An 18061-nucleotide genomic window follows, 5' to 3' on the forward strand; every position below is an offset into this window, starting at 1 on the left:
AGAAACCAGTGAGTGTGCATCACTGTAACACAACACAGCTGAGACGTGTTCACACTGTCAAGCCTCCGTCTCGTTTTAATCGTGTGTGAGCGTCTGTAAAGCTGCTGGTCCTCGTTAATTAACCCTGATCTGCGCCGAGCTGGGTCCTTGAGTTTGACGGGACAGAAACACCTGTGTGTATAATTCAGGTCCGTCCCGCAGAATCATCTCAGCTCAGTCAACACGTCTTCAACACGAGTTTAATAATTACTGAACGTCTGAACCTTCATGGAGGACGTTTCCTCTGCAGCATGGGGAAGATCCAACGTGTGATCAATACATAAATAAAATCTGTGATAATAAGAGTCAGTGAATAAAGAGACTGGAGTAAAAAAACTATCACAGCAGACACATTAATTACAATTAGAAATCTGCAGCTGTGTGTGTGTGTGTGTGAGTGTGAGTGTGTGTGAGAGTGAGTGTGTGTGTGTGTGATAAAGACTCACTGCCTCACTTGTGTCTCATCATTAATTTTCTTTTCTTTGGTTTGGATCAGAGCTGATACACAGTAGAACAGAATAGAACAGAATAGAGTTGGTGGGTGTAGCTTTCATTCACTTCTCTCTCTCTCTCTCTCTCTCTCTCTATCCTTCTCTCTCTTGCTCTCCCTCCCTCTCTCTCTATCCCTCTCTCTCTCTCCTTCCCTCTCTCTCTCCCTCTCTCTCTCTATCCCCCCTCCCTCCTCTCACCCCCCACCCTCTCCCTCTCTCCCCCCTTCTCTCTCCCTCTCCCCCTTCTCTCTCTCTCTCTCTATCCCTCTCTCTCTCTCTCTCCTTCCCTCTCCCCCTTCTCTCTCTCTCTCTATCCCTCTCTCTCTCTCTCTCTCCCTCTCCCCCCTTCTCTCTCTCTCTCTCCACCCTCTCTCTCTCTATCCCTCTCTCCCCTCTCTCTTTCCCTCTCCCCCTTCTCTCTCTCTCTCTCCTTCCCTCTCCCTCTTCTCTCTCTCTCTCTATCCCTCTCTCTCTCTCTCTCCACCCTCTCCCCCCCTCTCTCTCTCTCTCTCCACCCTCTCTCTCTCCCTCTCCCCCCTTCTCTCTCTCTCTCTCTCCACCCTCTCTCTCTCTCTCTCTCCACCCTCTCCCTCTCTCTCCCTCGCTCTCCCTCTGTCTCTCAGTCAGCGCGTGCCTCTCGGTCGAGCTCGTGCTGAAACACAAGCGCACAGCGCGAGCGGAGTCGCTGCTGCACGAGACTCCTCTTCCTCCTCCTCCTCTCCTCCTCTCCTCCGGTGGATGGAGGGATGCTGACGGGAGAGCGCGGCGGATCCCCGCGGACTGAAAGTTCATCGCGGACTCCATGGAAACGGCTCCGGTGGTTTTCACGGATCCCTCACGGCTCTTCCCGGTCCCGAGCCTGATCCCCGGGGTGTTTTAACGCAGGGGTCCCGGTTCGTCTTCTGACGGATCCCCGGGGTTGACACGGATCAATAACGGACTTCTGACGTTAAACTCCGGTGATTTCCAACCGGATCTGTGTGTGTGTTTCTGACGGTAATGTAACGGATCCCTGGACAGTCCCGGGTGGACCGCTGACCGGCGGTCACCTCAGCCTCCTCCCCCCGGTACTGAAGAGAGAGAGGAAGAAACGCAGGTATAACGCAGGTGCTCACCGCGGACTTCACCGGGACCAGCGCTGGATCACCACCGGGAGGTTCCCCTGAAGCCCCGGGAAACGGACCCGGGGCTCGCCGAGTCCCGCCAGGGGCGAGAGAAGAGAAGTTACCGGAGGAGTTGATCTGATAACGGACCGTTAACGACCGGATCACCCTCATCATCAACACCGGGAGAATCTAATGAAGGCGACGGACTGACTGTTTGGATTCTACCGGATGAAACCCGCCTCCTGCTCCCGGTGCCTGGACTCAATCATTTTAGATCCGCCTCTTCACCGGGGTGAATCATCTCCTGCCCGGTGAAATAAACCCTCATGCTCCCCGTTAATTATCCCCTTAACCCCCCCAGAGAGAGAAACGGGGAGAGAGAGGTAGACAGAGACCACGGAGAGAGAGAGAGAGAGAGTTATTACCAATAACTTCACCCTCTTGTTGAGGCGTCAGCTGAGAGCTTCCAGTGGAACCTGATCTTATGTTTCCATCAGGTTTGAGCAGACGCAGAAGAATCAGAACATTTAAACATTTCTTTATTGTACTAAAACAAATATCTAAGGTTTTGAGCAGAAATGTGCACAAACAAAACTGAGGAACCTGCAGAGTTTTCAACATAGAACCCAAACCCAACAGAACTTTACTGCTGGGGACGAAAATGTTGTTCATTTTTTGACAAAGATACAAATTTGAGTCTTCAGTCTCCTGAGGCTGAATCATAATTCTTCTCATAGAGTCTTGCAGAGAATCTGTGGCTCCCAACACCGACCTTCATGTTCCGTAAGGTATCTTTACTTCCCGCTGTGTCATGATAATAGTAATAATCCCATAATAGTCTGAAAGGGGTTTATTTTACGCTTTACTGCAGGTCTGGAGGAGCTCTTAACTCAGAGGAAATTAACTTCATAACAACCCGGGGACACAAACCTGCTGCTTTACGTCCTCTGTGTTAGTTTCAGCTCTGGTTGCCTGTCGATCAGTTGGATCAATTCTAAATGAGGATTTGCTCCAAAAGTGATTTTAATGATTAATCTGTGAGGAAACCCAACGACTTCAGCGTCTGTCAGCGTGGGTTCGGAGTTTAGCTTACCCAGCTGATTTCCTGTGAAAGTCTATGGATGGTACGCTCACTGTATAGCCACATCCTCAACAGCAAACCTCCTCCTCCTCCTCCTCCTCCTCCTCCTCAGCCTCCTCTACACTTGAAATCAAGCCATGCTGCATTGATTTTTTTCTCCTCGCCGCAAAAACCAGAACGCACACGACCATCTCATCCTTTCTGGTTTGTCAGTTTTGTTGCCTGAAATGTAAAACGGACTAGGGTGTTGATTTTCCACCTCCTGTCAGAGCTGAAGGACGCTCAGAACGGTCCAGCAGCAGTGAGGTCAGAGGTCAGCTTTCCACAGATATAACCGCGGGAGTTTTCAGCAGCACACACTGGAGAAAGAACTCGGATCTTTCGGATGATCAAAACTAATCCTTTTCAAAAGAAATTGTGTGTAAACAAGCTGGAATCTGACCTGAGCGTAAATGAATGTTTTTCTGACTTTGAACCTCGTTTCTTTGTTGTTAAAGTGACACTTTTAGCTAAATGGGACTAAACGACAGCAGCCCGGGCGCCATGCGAAATGGCCGCGGCCTCTCGGACCAGTGGGCCGAGTCTGTGGTGGTCCGGCCTCGAACCACCGAGCGCCACATCACGGTGCACAAACGGCTGGTGTTGGGCTTCGCCTTGTCCATCCTCACCCTCATCATCGTCACGGCTGTGGCTGTGGTGCTCAGCGTTCGTTTCGAGGAGTGTGGTGGGCAAGAACGTGACGGAGCAACAGGGGAGTCGGGCTCCCGGGGGTCTGGAGGGTCAGTGAAGTTGAACGGGAGCAAAGGGGAGAGGACAGGGGAGAGGGGGGACGAGGAGGCGGTCCAGCCGTGGAGGAACTCGCGGCTGCCGGGCTCAGTGAGGCCGCGGCACTACGACCTGCGGCTCGCCGTCTACATGGACAACTTCACCTTCTCCGGAGAGGTCAGCATTGAGCTGGAGTGCATCAATGCCACCCGGTTCATTGTGCTGCACGCTGACCGCCTTGAGGTACGGTGGCCTGTATGAAAAATCTGTGTCAGAATACTGGTATGCACTGTACACTGCAGTGATATTTGTGACACGCCATTGGCGGCAAACAGTATCCAGTTGGTGACGGAAGACAGGAGATTCACAGGCAAACTATAAAAGAATAAATTCTGTCCTGACATAAACCACAAAATATCTCCAGGCAGCCTGTGGAAATAGTTGGCGCTGGGAGTTTGGTGACTACTACTGTTTGGGTCATGCAGTGGGGGCAAAGGAGATTTAAAGCTCCATTGGTGAAAAGTTGTATAAAGTTGGATGGTGAGAAGTTTGCGATTGGACAACGACACAAATTCCTGTGTCAAATGTCTCAAAAGTTGAGCTTTAAATAAAAACTGCACAGATTCAGAAAGTCTTAACTCTACTCTCTAACTCTCTTAGAGACTCTTAACACAGAGAATTCAAAATTGACTGAGGTCTGTCCAAAATTTGACTGAAATAAATGTTGACAGCGACTGAGGCCTCGGAGTAGTTTAGTTTAGTTTAGTTAACTAAGATTGAACATTTCTCTTCAGGGTAGAGCTATAGGAAAGACCTTTTGATGTCTTAAAGGAGCTATGTTACTTTTGCTATCACTGCGTTAGCATTAACAGCTGTTGATGTACCAGTATTGCTGAAAGCTTCAGCCATTGTTGTGTTTACGACACAAGAGATTAGAATACATCCTCGGAGCGGCGCTGTGTCTTTAAGGCAGACTGGACACTATAGTGACTTGGAAAGTGACGAGACAGTCTGCAGCTAGCTGGTTAGCATGCTAACTTCAGTAGAAGACAAGAAGTGATAGAAATAGAGGTGAAACAAAAGGGGTTGTTTTCCGACACTGACGACAGCTCTTGGCAAGTAAAGAAATAAAGTTTGTTGCTGAACTCAAAACGTTTCTTCTACACAGCTGTTAATGCTAACGTTGGCTACATAGCAACAGCAAAACTTTCAAATGGCTCCTTTAAAATACAAAGGACTTGATGTGGCATTGGTGTGTTCAATAAATCCTATTGTTACATCCATAGTAGATATTCACATGGAAAATTTGAGAAATTCATGAATCCATTAATATCCACAGTAAATTTAATGGAATTTAATGTAAATGTGGCCATGTTTTGTTGAGATATGTAATGAGGGTAATTGCCTGGTAAGAACTGATTTGTTGATTTTCAGGACAGAAGACATGTAGAGGGCTACGTTAAAACTGGACTAAACTATGTGGAAAAGTTAAGGCGTCATAGATGTCCGGGTTACATATACAGTAACAAGTCTTTGGAAATTACAGGATATCACAACCAGACATATTCCCATAAAGACTTAATGGGTCAAACTAACTTTGCACTTTTCACCTCTGTTGTAGAGAAACAACATATTTATGCAAACCTGCATACAACCAGCTTTTTTAAAATGAATCATTAAAAAGTCTCCAACATGAAACACAGGGCGACCACGACGCCACAGAGATGTTTGCAGTGCCTTATTCTGTAGGTACAGTCTTGGTGTTGCCGGTTTTTGTCACTCAAACACTGTTTAGAATGAAGCTCTATAAATGCTCTATACCCCGCCCTCTTGCCTCGCCTCTGTCGTCCAATCAGATTTCTAGAACATGAAGCAGCAGCAGGAACAGGTACATCCCTGCCTACAGATGTGTACAGTTTGACATGGCTGATAACTTTCCTGATGATTCTTTTCCAAACAAACCTCCCTGTTAACATCCGGAGGTCTTCTCTCTTGTTGGAAAACAACCTGCTCTCTAACAAAGAATGTTTATTTCCAGATTTGGCCTCAGAGATTTCCTTAACGAGGCTAATTAACAGTCAAAGTTGCTGCTTCAGCCCAATTTTTGAGTGGAGCACACGGTGAGAGAAAGCCTCAGAGAAACGCCTGAGCAATGTGATTTTTCAGGCTGGTCATCTTGGCTAATGTGAGACAGGGATAAATCTGTCTAATTTTGGCAGAGGCCAATTAAAAACCCTGCAGCCCTCTTTTGTGTTTGTGTGTGAGCACACTGTGAATTAAAAGGTGTTGTTGGGGGGGCGGTAGGCAGGTCTCCTAAGGTATCGTCAGAGTTAATGCATTATGAAGAGAAAAATTGTAAGGATGTGAAAAGGCCAAAAAAACAAAACTGTTAATAAAAATAGAAGAAGCTGATAGAAGTAGGAGGGAAAAAATACTCCTGTGAGGACGTCTTTATTCTCAGAGTCAAAGAAATGTCACGATTAAAAAACACATTCAGCATTCAACAAAAGTAAAGTAGAAAAGTGCTGAAAGTGTCATCGTCGTGGTTTTACATGAAATGTAAAAAATTAATACCTTTTCCAAAACACAGTCAGCTGACCAGAGAGATTTGATCAAAATCGACATCAATAAAGTTTTTGTATTCAAACTGCTGCAAAACGAAATGTTCAGATGTTTGACAGTGATCAGTTCAAGCTGGGAAATCAAAGCAACCGTCAAAACAAACAACAATTAAAAGGTATTTTGGTTGAGTGGAATATTTGAAGGCATCACGAAGTGTGGCGCTGCGTTCGCTGACTCGCCAGAAAACCCTGAAAAACATCCTTTTAATCCCCAGTGTTTCCTCTCTGTGTCAGCAGCTCTCTGTTCATATCGATCAGTTCATTCATCAAAGAGCAGACGCATACTCGCACAAACAGATACACACTCACACACACCGAGGGTTTGATTGGCTGAGGATTGCTGATGTGTGACAACGCAGCGACCCGCAGGTTTCTGACCTCTGCTGCCAGGTGCGTTCCCACCATGCACTGCTGTTCATCACAGAGGATATCTCCCCAGATTTCCACTGGTTCCTCTTCCCCTAAATTTCATAATTTTTAGCTCCTCCAGTTTGCAAGTAATATTTACTAATTAGTTCATTAATGTATGGCCTAAACATTAAAGGTCCCATCCAGTCTAAAGGTAGTTGTCCATATGTTTGTGATCATAAAGCAGGTCTAGGTTCTATATTAATACTGTGAAAGTATCAAAGCCTCAGTCCACAGAGAAATGCACACAGCCTGTATTCAGAAACTGAGCCTTAAAACCAGCCGTCAGGACTTCTGGAACTTTGTGATGTCACAACAAAGCAGTCACCACCCTCAGCCATGCTTCAAGCCCTGCCCACCTGGACCCATCCTCTTCATCTGGACAGAGTCTGACTGAAGAAGACAAGATTTTTAGAAAATGGTCCAGACGTGGATGCAGCATCTTACGATCATGCTGTATCTGGGCCAGATTTGGGCCGTGGAACTTGATGTATTCTGGGCCAGAAGAAAACAAGCATGTGGCCCAAATAGAGAGGCCCAGATCCTCTCTTCTGATTGGCTCGCTGACCTGTTGTTAATAGAGCTCCAGAGAGAAGCCTGAGAGAGGAGACGTGAAACTACACTGAGATGGTTTTGGGATCTTAAAACCACAAATATATCTTCTGATGGAGATCAGCGCTATAAATAAAACACTGGAAAAGTGTAAAATATGGGACCTTTGAGGTTTGAATGAGCAGAAATCAGTACAGCAAAACTGAAGTATGGTGGTGTCTAACCCTTAGTGAAACAGGTGGTGCTAGGAGCTTGGTGGTGTAATTTAACAGTTAATTTAAGCAAATGTATATGTGCCGTTTACTCCTGTCTCACAACTGATGGCAAAATCTGTTTGATGAAGCGACTTTTCCTCAGTGAATGCAGGATTATATAAAATTGAATGATGCAATGCGATAGCTTCCTATATTCTTTCTCCCCTCCCTTAAAAGTCAGCACTGTCAGGATGGTTTGCAGTAGACGGTCAGCGATACAAATTTGCATGTCAAAGAACGAATTTGAACTCTGCACTTGGCTGAGCTTCGCCTTAACAAGAGAACTGACCGATCCACTGATGCGAGCAGATTTTGGTCCAAACCTCTGGTGTTAGAAATGCTGTTTGAACTGAGCCCAAACAGCGTTGACAGAACGAGATGACGTCTCTCTGCCCAAACACTGATACTAGTGTACAAACGAACATTCAGCAACTTCCTCAGTCTGTCGCCACCTCACACCCAAAACCCTGAAACAGGAGCAGTGCAGCAGCGCCCACACAGGTGTTTCCTCCTCCTTCACCTGATTAGACCTCTTCTCCTCTCAGAGCTGTGTGGGCGTGTGCAGACCCCCCTGGACCGACACCTCCCTCACTTTGTGTCAACACCTGTTAGTGTGTGAAGGCTTTCTTCTTTAGTGCCGAGAGTTTGGTGACATTTCATTTAATTACCAACAAAATCCACATCTTCAAGCTGCAGCTCAGGTCTAGGTCTGAAGTGAAAATGCCTGTGAGGCTTTGTGGTGCCTGTAATGAGTGAGGCGCTCTTCCTCGTTGCTTCATCATCATCGAGGTCACATTAATGACCTCAGGTAAGCCGATGAACAAACTGACTTTTCTGTCTCTTCTGTCTTTTTTCCAAGCTAACTGCGACCTCATAAACACCATTTGTTGTACATGTGGTCCCTGTCACATCACCATGGCGAACAGCTGGTATCGAGTCAGGTGTTGCTTAGCAATGACTTTCATCTGACAAACTGTAAAGGCTCTGAAATGGCAACAAACCTGTTTGTTGTAGGAGCAGTGCGTCGCTCTGTCAGGTTCGTCATGTGACTGCACTGATCGTCCTAAACAGCAGAGGGCACTGTTCACAGTGACAGCTGGTGATGTTGTTCAGCCTTTTTCCATCAACCCCCCGCCAAGACACTAAGTGCAATGTTTTGATTACCACTGCAAATTGACCATTAAATTCACATGGAAACAGTCATTATTATTATAATTATTATGTGAATACAGAACATATGCTGAGGTGATAACTGAGGAACGATCATTATCCCGCTGGGGAATTTTAACTGTGTCCCAAATCGGAGGCTGTAACCTCTGGAGGTTGCAGTTGAAGACTGACGGCATCACAGCGGCACGACTAAGCTGTCAAATGTGAAAAAGGCTCTGACGGGTGGATCCTTTGAGGCCCAACCTATCCCAAGATTCATTGCGCGTCAGTAATAATAATATGGCAGCAAACAACAGACACAGAGAGCTGGAGGATTACACTGTTAAAAGTAAGCACTGGGTTTCAGCTCAGTTCAATAATGGTACAAAAAACCAAGAACCTTTTCATAAAAATATAAATACATAAAATAAAAATAAAAAAAGGAAGTCTTCCATAGGCCAGACCATCTTATTTTGGTGACGTCATTCTGTGACAGCTATGAAGGCCACGCCTTCGTTACAGGTGGATGCTGGTATGGAGGCGGGGCTTCTGAAATAACTCTGAACTTCCACAGCAACAAGTGTTTGCAGTTACTTCACTGTAGCTCATGGTGTGTTGCAGTGAGAAAGCAGCACACTGAAGTTGTCTGGGGCCTGACGGTGCTCATGCATCTTATTAAAGGTTGTGTGTTACATCAGTCAGTTGTGTATCTTTAAGGTTTGATAGAAGTGTTGACAGCCATGTCTGATTGTGGCTGGATGGGTCATTCCACAGAACAACAGTCTGATTCCTCCTCTTCCCTCCTTCAGGTGGACCGAGTGTCTGTTACGGCGGAGAGTGGCGCCGGCGGTCGTCCTGCCAACCGGCCAGGGGGCGGGGTCATGCGTGTCCACCGCCACTTCTCCTTCCCGGCCAATCAGATGTACGTGGTGGTGCTGCACCGCGAGCTTAAGCCAATGAGGGTTTACCGGCTGAACGTGAGCTTTGACGCCGCCATTGAGGATGAGCTGCTGGGCTTCTTCAGAAGCTCCTACACCCTGCAGAGAGAGAGACGGTACACACACTGAAACACACACACACACACACACACACACACACTGGAACAAACACCCTGAAACACACTCGTTTTTCCTGCAGCAGCAGGTGGTTCAAGCAGAAAAGGTCAGAGCTTCACATCATGACATTGATTAACTCACAGTGTGTGTGTGTGTGTGTGTGTGTGTGTGTGTGTGTGTGTGTGTGTTATGAATTTCCCATAAGTCTCTGGTGCAGAATTGTTTCCACATCAGATTTCTTCCCCATGGTGCTGATGGGAAACAGACTGTGTGCTGATATATTTATTATTTCATGCAGGTGTTTGTCTGTGTGGCCATCTGTGTGCATGTGTGTGTGTGTGTGTGTGTGTGTGTATAACTACAGCATCAGAACATTTTATCAATGTCTTTTCCACTTGTTGCAGCATCACAAAGTCGTAGTTAATGAATGAAATTAGAGGATGCCCCCTTGTGATTGGATGGAGGTGTAAAGCCATGACCATATAAAGACTGAAGCTTTTATTCTGAAGCTGGCTGCTTCAGAATAAAAGCCACCTGATGTTTTGGAGTAGAGTTAGCATTAGCTTCCATAAAACTTTCATAAAACTCTTCAGGATTACAACTATAAGACATGGTTACCACACTACAATATAAACAGCTCATAAACCAGAATACTGAAGTATCGCCACGTTCCTCCGTCTCGTCTTTATTGTTGTCAAGATTTTTATGAATGCAGAGCATTTCAGGGCCATCAGCAACTCATCTATACTTCGTCATAATTTCAGTTTTGTTGCTGACACATGAGCTAACACACAGTCTTGTTGCCTATTTACTTCCATGATCAATGAAATAAGTGACAGTATCATCAGCAAAAATTACAAACTGATTTTCTTCTCCTGTGTTTTATTTGAAAAGTTGGTCTCCATCAGAAGATATATCAGTGTAGTTTTACATCTCCTCTCTCAGGCTTCTCTCTGGAGCTCTAGTAACAACAGGTCAGTCAACCAACTGTTTTCTGAGTGATTGAATACAAATACAGCAGATTTCAGGTAAACACAATCCCGCGAGGTTGGATGGTGGGTCCAGGTGGGTGGGGCTTTGGGACGTGGCTGACTGCTTTGTTGTGACATCACAAAGTTGTCCTCACGGCTCATTTTAAGCCTCGGTTTCTGAATACAAAAACACTGTCAGATTAACTGTCTAACTGATTGATTAGGTAACTACAGTCTCAGCACTACTTTAAAGGTTCCTCCAGATGTGATAATGAGTTGTGTTACTGTAGTTTAGAGGGTGTTTGTGATGTTCAGTGTTGTCCAGCCAGGACAGTGACCTGGTTCTGATGTGCAGAGAGTGAAACCTTCATCCAAACTGATATCGTCAAACTGTAGAGAGCCAGAGAGCAGTGATGCTGACGGATCGATGAACCGAACAGGACACTGGCTGCAGTTCAGAAAGTCAACTGCACACACAGATGAGTCCGATAGTCACAACTAATAACAAAAAACAAGAAGAGACTTTAACATGAACCATAAACCATAGAGAAAAGTCAGCAGTTTATTTTCAAATCCAGGAAATTAGAGTCTGTGCTCACCTTTCTGGACTTTTATTGTGAAATGTAAAGTTTGGATACTTTTGAATTACGTGCCTACATTACGTCATACACTGTCCTTTTGTCTTTTATTCTTTTAAAGCAACATTTTTTTGTGCAACAGCTCGACAAACATTAGGTTGAGATCTGCTGGGAAACATGATGTGATTATTTCCACCTTGAGACGCTTCATTTAACACTGACTCTCATGCTGCTGGACCTCAAAAACAACTTGATAGAGTTTGAAAATGAAAGCAGGCGTACTGTATATGATATCGTGATAGCTCATTTAATTGACCCTGTGTTTCCTTTGCTAACATTAGCGTAGCTTTTCTGCATCACTGATTTCTTCATCGGCTTCCTCAGATTCAGATTAGTCTTGTTCAAAAGTCAAGCAATGACTTTTTTTTTTTTTTTATAATTTTACGTTACATTTTTTATAATATTCTAGCTGTTGTTATTGATGTGAAGTAATATTTACTAATTAGTTAATTAATGTATGACCTAAACATTAAAGGTCCCGTACAGTCTAAAGGTAGATGTCCATGTGTGTGTGATTATAAAGCAGGTCTGGGTTCTATATTAATACTGTGAAAGTATCAAAGCCTCAGTCCACAGAGAAATGCACACAGCCTGTATTCAGACACTGAGCCTTAAAACCAGCCGTCAGAACTTCTGGAACTTTGTGATGTCACAACAAAGCAGTCACCACCCTCAGCCAAGCCCCGCCCACCTGGACCCACCATCCAACCTTGCAGGGTTTGGTTTCTTTGAGTGTTTACCTGAGATCTGCTATATTTTTATTCAATCACTCAGAAAACAATCAGCCCATCAGAAGAGAGACTCAGATCCTCTCTCCTGATTGGCTGTGTGAAAAGGTGGTTCTATTCCCTTTTCACTGTGCCCTAATCCCCCACATTATCATGGTTATTATTATTGTTGGAGTTTTAGTAAATGTTTCTTTTAATTTTTCTTCAGGGTTTGGTTTTTTTTTATAGATGAGTTTGAAGATGTTTGGTGATTTATTTTGGAAGGGTCAGCCTACATTGGATATTTTCAGTGGACTCTCTGAGTGGGGTTGATTGGCTGCTCAATCAGGGAGAGAGGAAACAGGTGTGGGCTGGCAGATCCAGTTAGATTTTAGTGTGGGATGGGGTGCTTGGAATGGGGAGCATTTTAGCTCACCCCCACACTTACCTGGGAAGATGGTATGCTCCACTTAGGGGAAGATTAAGTGCAGGCTATTGAGGGGCAGAGAGAGAGGGAAAAGACGTAGAGCAGGTGGCAGCTTGGAGTGAGGCTGCAATTTTAATATTTGTTTGATATGGTTTAAGTTCTGTTTCGTTGAATTGCCCGGGATTCATTTGTGTTTTTTTTGTTTGTAGTATTTGGTTAATAAAAAAATTCACTTTTGAGCACAGACTCTCGCCTGCTGACAACGTTTTTTACAACATCTTTTTAAACCATCCGGTGCTTACATCATCCTCCGCCCTTTGCGGAGAGAGGCAACACCACATTTGGTGGCAGTGGTGAGATCTTTTGCCTTCATAGACACTGGAGAGCAGGAAGCAAGCGAGGCATTACAACACCAGGAGTGTGCAGAAGGCCATGCAGAGTGATCAGGCCCGGATTGTACATCATGACCCAGGTCCTTCTCCAGGTGGCCAGGAGGCCTGGTTGGACCAGGCGACAGGTGTAGCAGCTGATGACGGACTTCACAGTCTTGACCAGGGAGGGTTTGAGCAACTGTATGCCCTAATACAGAGGCAGATGAAAATCCAGGAGAAGGAGGCCTTCAAACAGGAGCAATGATGGAGAAGTGTGCAGGTTCGGCTAAATAAATCACCAAACATCTTCAAACTCATCTATAAAAAAAAAACCAAACCCTGAAGAAAAATTAATAGAAACATTTACTCAAACTCCAACAATAATAATAACCATGATAATGTGGGGGATTAGGGCACAGTGAAAAGGGAATAGAACCACCTTTTCACAGGCTGACTGACCTGTTGTTACTAGAACTCCAGAGAGAAGCCTGAGAGAGGAGATGTAAAACTACACTGAGATGGTTTTTAGTTCTTAAAACCACAAATATATCTTCTGATGGAGTTCAACACTTCAAATAAAATAAAATATGGGACCTTTAAACACACGCTGAGCTGAAACTCACCATCTGTGTGTCCATATTCAGTGGTAGCTGCTTCAGTTTGGATCAATACTGGATCAATACAACAGCTGATGAACCAGCAGAGCTCAATCACAATACAACAACCTGTTAGTTAAAGTTTAATGCTGCAGCTGACAGAAACCTGGCTACTGTCGACTTTGTGAACAAACTTTACTTCTTTAAAGTCACATAAGAGAGAAACTGAAGGAACCGGGATAATAAATCAGTGTGAATTGGGTGTTTGCATCTGAGCATGTGCACTGCAGATGATTTAACAGGTGCAGTGTTGCTGTGGGATCAATGAGGTGGGATGAAATAAATAAGAATGTGTCCGTTTCCTCAGCTGAATAATAGATTATTTGTAAATTTCATACACGTAGCAAGAAAAACATGTATATATGACTAACAGCCTTTAAAGGTGCCAGTCTAGCTTCATGAATATGTTAATCTGATGACTAACCAGCAAAGCAAAGAGACACATAGTAAAAACACAACTGATTATTCTGAAAAAAAAGAGATAATTTTATTCAGACGGAAAAATAATTTTATTCTGAAGGAAGCTTCAAAATGTCAGATTCACACAGCAGAGGCGTTCAGGGACGTCTACTGTCCAGATTACACACTGCTGAGGTGTGTGTGTGTGTGTGTGCAAAGCTCAATGTTAGCTTAAGGATTGGCTTGATGCAGTGGTGCAGCTAATGCGAACACACACACACACACACACACACACACACACACACACACACACACACACACACACACACACACACACACACACACACACACACACACACACACACTTCACTCCACTTTGAGATTTGCTTAATATCCAGAGTTACTATAAACCCCAGGCTGGGCTTAAACGCTTAAATGCTGGGAGTGGGGAGAATTAATTAGTGCTCACACGCTCTCTTTCTTTCTCACACACACACACACACACACACACACACACACACACACACACACAGTATCACTGTTTAAGCTCAGTATTGATCTCTATGCAAATTATGTAAAGATGATTTTAATATTGACGCTGCTGTTGTCTCCCATTAAAACCAGTTCAGTTCCAGTCTCTGCGGCAGCGTCTGCACCGACTCCACTGACCTACTCACATGACACATGACACATGACATCACGTCAGGATAAAAACAGACACATCAATACTCAGCTAATGTATAGGAAACTGGACCAGGCAGAGCAGTTACTGTCAGACTCACTGGAGTATTTTTACCTCACATATTAAAGCTCCCATAAAGCAGTACAGTCTAAAGGTAGATGTCCATGTGTTTTTTGATTATAAAGCAGGTCTAGGTTCTATATTAATACTGTGAACGTATCAAAGCCTCAGTCCACAGAGAAATGCACACAGCCTGTTTTCAGAAACTGAGCCTTAAAATGAGCCGTCAAGACTTCTGGAACTTTGTGATGTCACAACAAAGCAGTCACCACCCTCAGCAAATTTTGTCAAACATGCAAACTCTGCACAGAAAGCATCCTCAACATGTCTGCCACAATTAGTTGGAAGCTATTTTCATTATTAATTATTTTTTGTTGTCACAGCCTCTCAAATATGAGGACTTGATGCATTTTGTTATTGTATGTGATTGTGATAGATGTTAAATTAGTGATGTTGGAGATTAAAACAGGCATAACCTTCACTTTTTAGATTTCTTATGGACAAAACAATTAATCTATTATCTATTGAATGAGTGATGAAAATATGTCATAGTTGAAGCCTTAAACATTTTATTCAACTCAGTACAAAAAGTTATTGTTAATCTGAGCATCTGATACGCATCAGTCAGCAATAACGTCACTGTGACGTTGTTTCTGTCTTCACTTGAGTCTTGGATCAATATAATCTGTATTTACAAGGCTAATCGCTCTCTAATGTCACTGTATAGGTAGCCCTGATAAAATGACTGCTTGTAGAGGATTTAATTACTGCTGAGCACCAGCTACTAACAGGCAACACCGTAATCTGAATGCACTGGTTGCCAGTCAGCAGGAAAGGGACTTAATGACTGTAGGCACTGAACAAGCATGAAAACTTGCAAAGAGGCAGGAGCACATTTGACAGCTGCGGCACAGACTTTTTTCCATAAGCTGACGTTCTGGCACCGGCGTGGCTTCTTCAGAGCTTAGAGACTAAAACAAATCGCGTCATATAAAAAGCTTTTACTGTTGCAATGAATAAAATCTTGCAGAATTTTGTAGACAGCCTGTAGCAGCACCATTTATTCTTCAACCCTTCATTTATTATCAACAGTGTAATGTAGAGAAAATGACAGAGCAATGAAAATGCTTAACAAACTGGAGGAGAAGTAAGGACTTCAATATAAAGAGCATAACACAGTACGGCTGCACATATAGAAAAGTAGATCAATGTTATAGTCGTCAGTGCACAGTTAAAAGATAACATCCAGTCCATCAGAGAGAAGGCATCCATTTTCACGACACAATTATCATGGACAATAAAATTCACAATAATTATATTTATAGAAAATTTGAAGAAAAAAAAAAGTCATCCATCAAATTAATCTTTAATTTAGTTCATTTTGTCTCTTTTTTGGCAAAAAAATTAGACCCAAATATGATTGGCAACAAGATGAACTGATAAAAGATCCACAAGGTCTAACCACCGACTGTAAATACAGGTGGACAGAGCCTCATTAAGTCATCCATATCTTTCTGAAAAGCAGCCTGCTCTGCTGCTGCCTTCTTGGCAGTGTCTGACTCCGCCCCTAACTCCTGGCTGATCCAAAAAGGAGCAAAGAGGAGGGCCGTGTGGAGGTGAGACTTTGGTGAATGCACACACTCACCCACCTGTCACTCAGAGGCCACACCCTCAATTATGCAGAACTTTGAGCCTTTATAAAATTTAAACAGATGAGTTATATAAAAATTCACCACCATACAGTTGTCATGAAGGAGGAAATTAGCTCTAGAGACCAGAACAGTTTTTGTACCAGGCTGTAAACATGTTTATTTTTGCTGTAAAGTTGGATATTTTAACATGGGAGTCTATGGGGACTGACTCACTGCTGGAGCCAGATTCTAGTGGTCGTTAGAGGAACTGCAGCTTTTGACTCTTTACCGCCGGCTTAATTTTTCTTCATTTTGAAAACTCCTGTAGTCTGAGCAGCTCCAGCACAATCTTGTACGTGTGATGTGAATAAGGTTCATTTCTTCACTTTAAAGAAGGTCCTCACTGTGTCTGTGTGTTCACATGTTCCAGCTGTGAGCTGTAGAAAACGTGTGGGATCCTTTCTTTCTTTTGATGCAAAACACTCCTGAAACAAACTTCTAAAAGACCCCCACCTCCCACCCCCCTCAAAAAAAAACCCCAAATCCCCTTTAGATTCTGTGAGGACCTTTTTCATTAAACTGAAGCTGCTTTGCTGCGCTGCCTCTCTCTAACGAGGAGAGGAATTACAGTTAACGAGGGGCAGTAAGGCAGCAAACGAGCCGGGTTTGATGAGAACAGAGACGTCGGAGCGTTAACGAGAGAGACAGATGGTTAACGATGGCTAGGTGAGAGTCTACACTTTAATGGAGGGTAGAGAGAAGCTGATTGGCAGCTTCTCTCTCCGGCTTCCAGCTCTCGCTCGCTCTCATTCTGAGTAATCTAGCGCTGAGATGAGATGTTTCAGATCAATACTGCACTCACCCACTCTGCCGCCTGTGTGTGTGTCAGAGGGTAACCCATCTAACATGGCAGTCAACTTCTGCAACTTAATAAATTCATTCGTTCTCTGAGCCTTTAACACAGCCAGAGGAGGAGGAGGAGGAGGAGGAGGAGAAGGAGCTGCTGTGGGATGCAGCTCTTCCAAGATGTTGTCTGTGACTCTCACCTCCACCTAAACTGACCCGGTTCACTCCGTCAGTGTGGCTGGACAGATGTCAGCCACTGTTTAGTTCATTTCAGAGTGAAGTGTCCGAGGATGGAGTTTGAACTTCAATGGCTTTTCATCTCAGATGAGCAGCAGGTGAAAATCCATCAGCTCCATCTCATGTTTGATCAGTAGAAATTTATTTCATATCTAAAAGGTGACAATAAAACTGTGTTTTAGTTTTTGGTTTCAGGCCCATCGTCCACATTATTATCACTCTGATCACTGATTGTTGCCGTTTGTCTGATATGTAAATCTTCAGACTTTAGTTGGGCTGTGCTGTTTAAAGGTCCATATATAAAATTTCCTTGTGTTTTATCTGAAGTGTTGATCTCCATCAGAAGATATATTTGTGGTTTTAAGAACCAAAAACCATCTCAACCAAAAACGCATCTGAGCCTCTCCTCTGATTGGCTGACTGTTTTTTGAGTGATTAAATAAAAATACAGAACCATAGTTTCTCTTTCCTCATCTCCTCCCAACCTCTCTTCTCCTACATCCTTGCATCCCCCTCCCTCGCTGCCTGAATAAATGAGTCGAAATGAGCCCCCCCCCCACCCCACACACACACACACACACACACACACCCCACCATCTCCTCCGTCAATGGAATATTTTATAGAGAACTTGATGAATCAGCCTCTTCATCAGCTTCCTGTGTAAAACTATAGCTGCAGAAACACACACACACACACACACACACACACACACTATCTTCTCAATGTGAAAGCGGGTAATTGCAATTTGAGACATTGCTTGAAGAGATCACTGTGTCCACCATGATGATGTGTGTGTGTGTCTGTGTGTGTGTGCATGTGTGTGTGTCTGTGTGTGTGTGGCAGATACACATGCGTGCAGAAAAGCACCTGACTCAACAATTTCCTCCTTCAGTCACATCTCTGAATCTGAATGA

General features: G+C 44.1%; 1 protein-coding gene across 3 annotated transcripts in view; it reads left to right on the top strand.

The window, feature by feature from the left end:
* The first annotated feature begins 1172 nt into the window (after window positions 1-1172).
* The window catches only part of LOC139635156 (thyrotropin-releasing hormone-degrading ectoenzyme-like), a 154899-nt gene continuing 138010 nt past the window's right edge, over window positions 1173-18061 (top strand). For all 3 annotated transcript variants that reach the window (XR_011694134.1, XM_071502203.1, XM_071502204.1), the window contains exons 1-2: window positions 1173-3725; window positions 9276-9520. Coding sequence is in view for 2 of the 3 variants with exons in the window: in XM_071502203.1 (XP_071358304.1) it covers window positions 3231-3725; window positions 9276-9520 (740 nt within the window). In the remaining variant the exon portion in view is untranslated. The remainder of the gene's footprint in view (window positions 3726-9275; window positions 9521-18061) is intronic.

The sequence above is a fragment of the Trachinotus anak genome, unplaced genomic scaffold (assembly GCF_046630095.1).
Source record: "Trachinotus anak isolate AG129_WGS33_773 ecotype Australia unplaced genomic scaffold, CSIRO_AGI_Tana_v1 ptg000018l, whole genome shotgun sequence".
NCBI classification, from domain to species: Eukaryota; Metazoa; Chordata; class Actinopteri; order Carangiformes; family Carangidae; genus Trachinotus; species Trachinotus anak.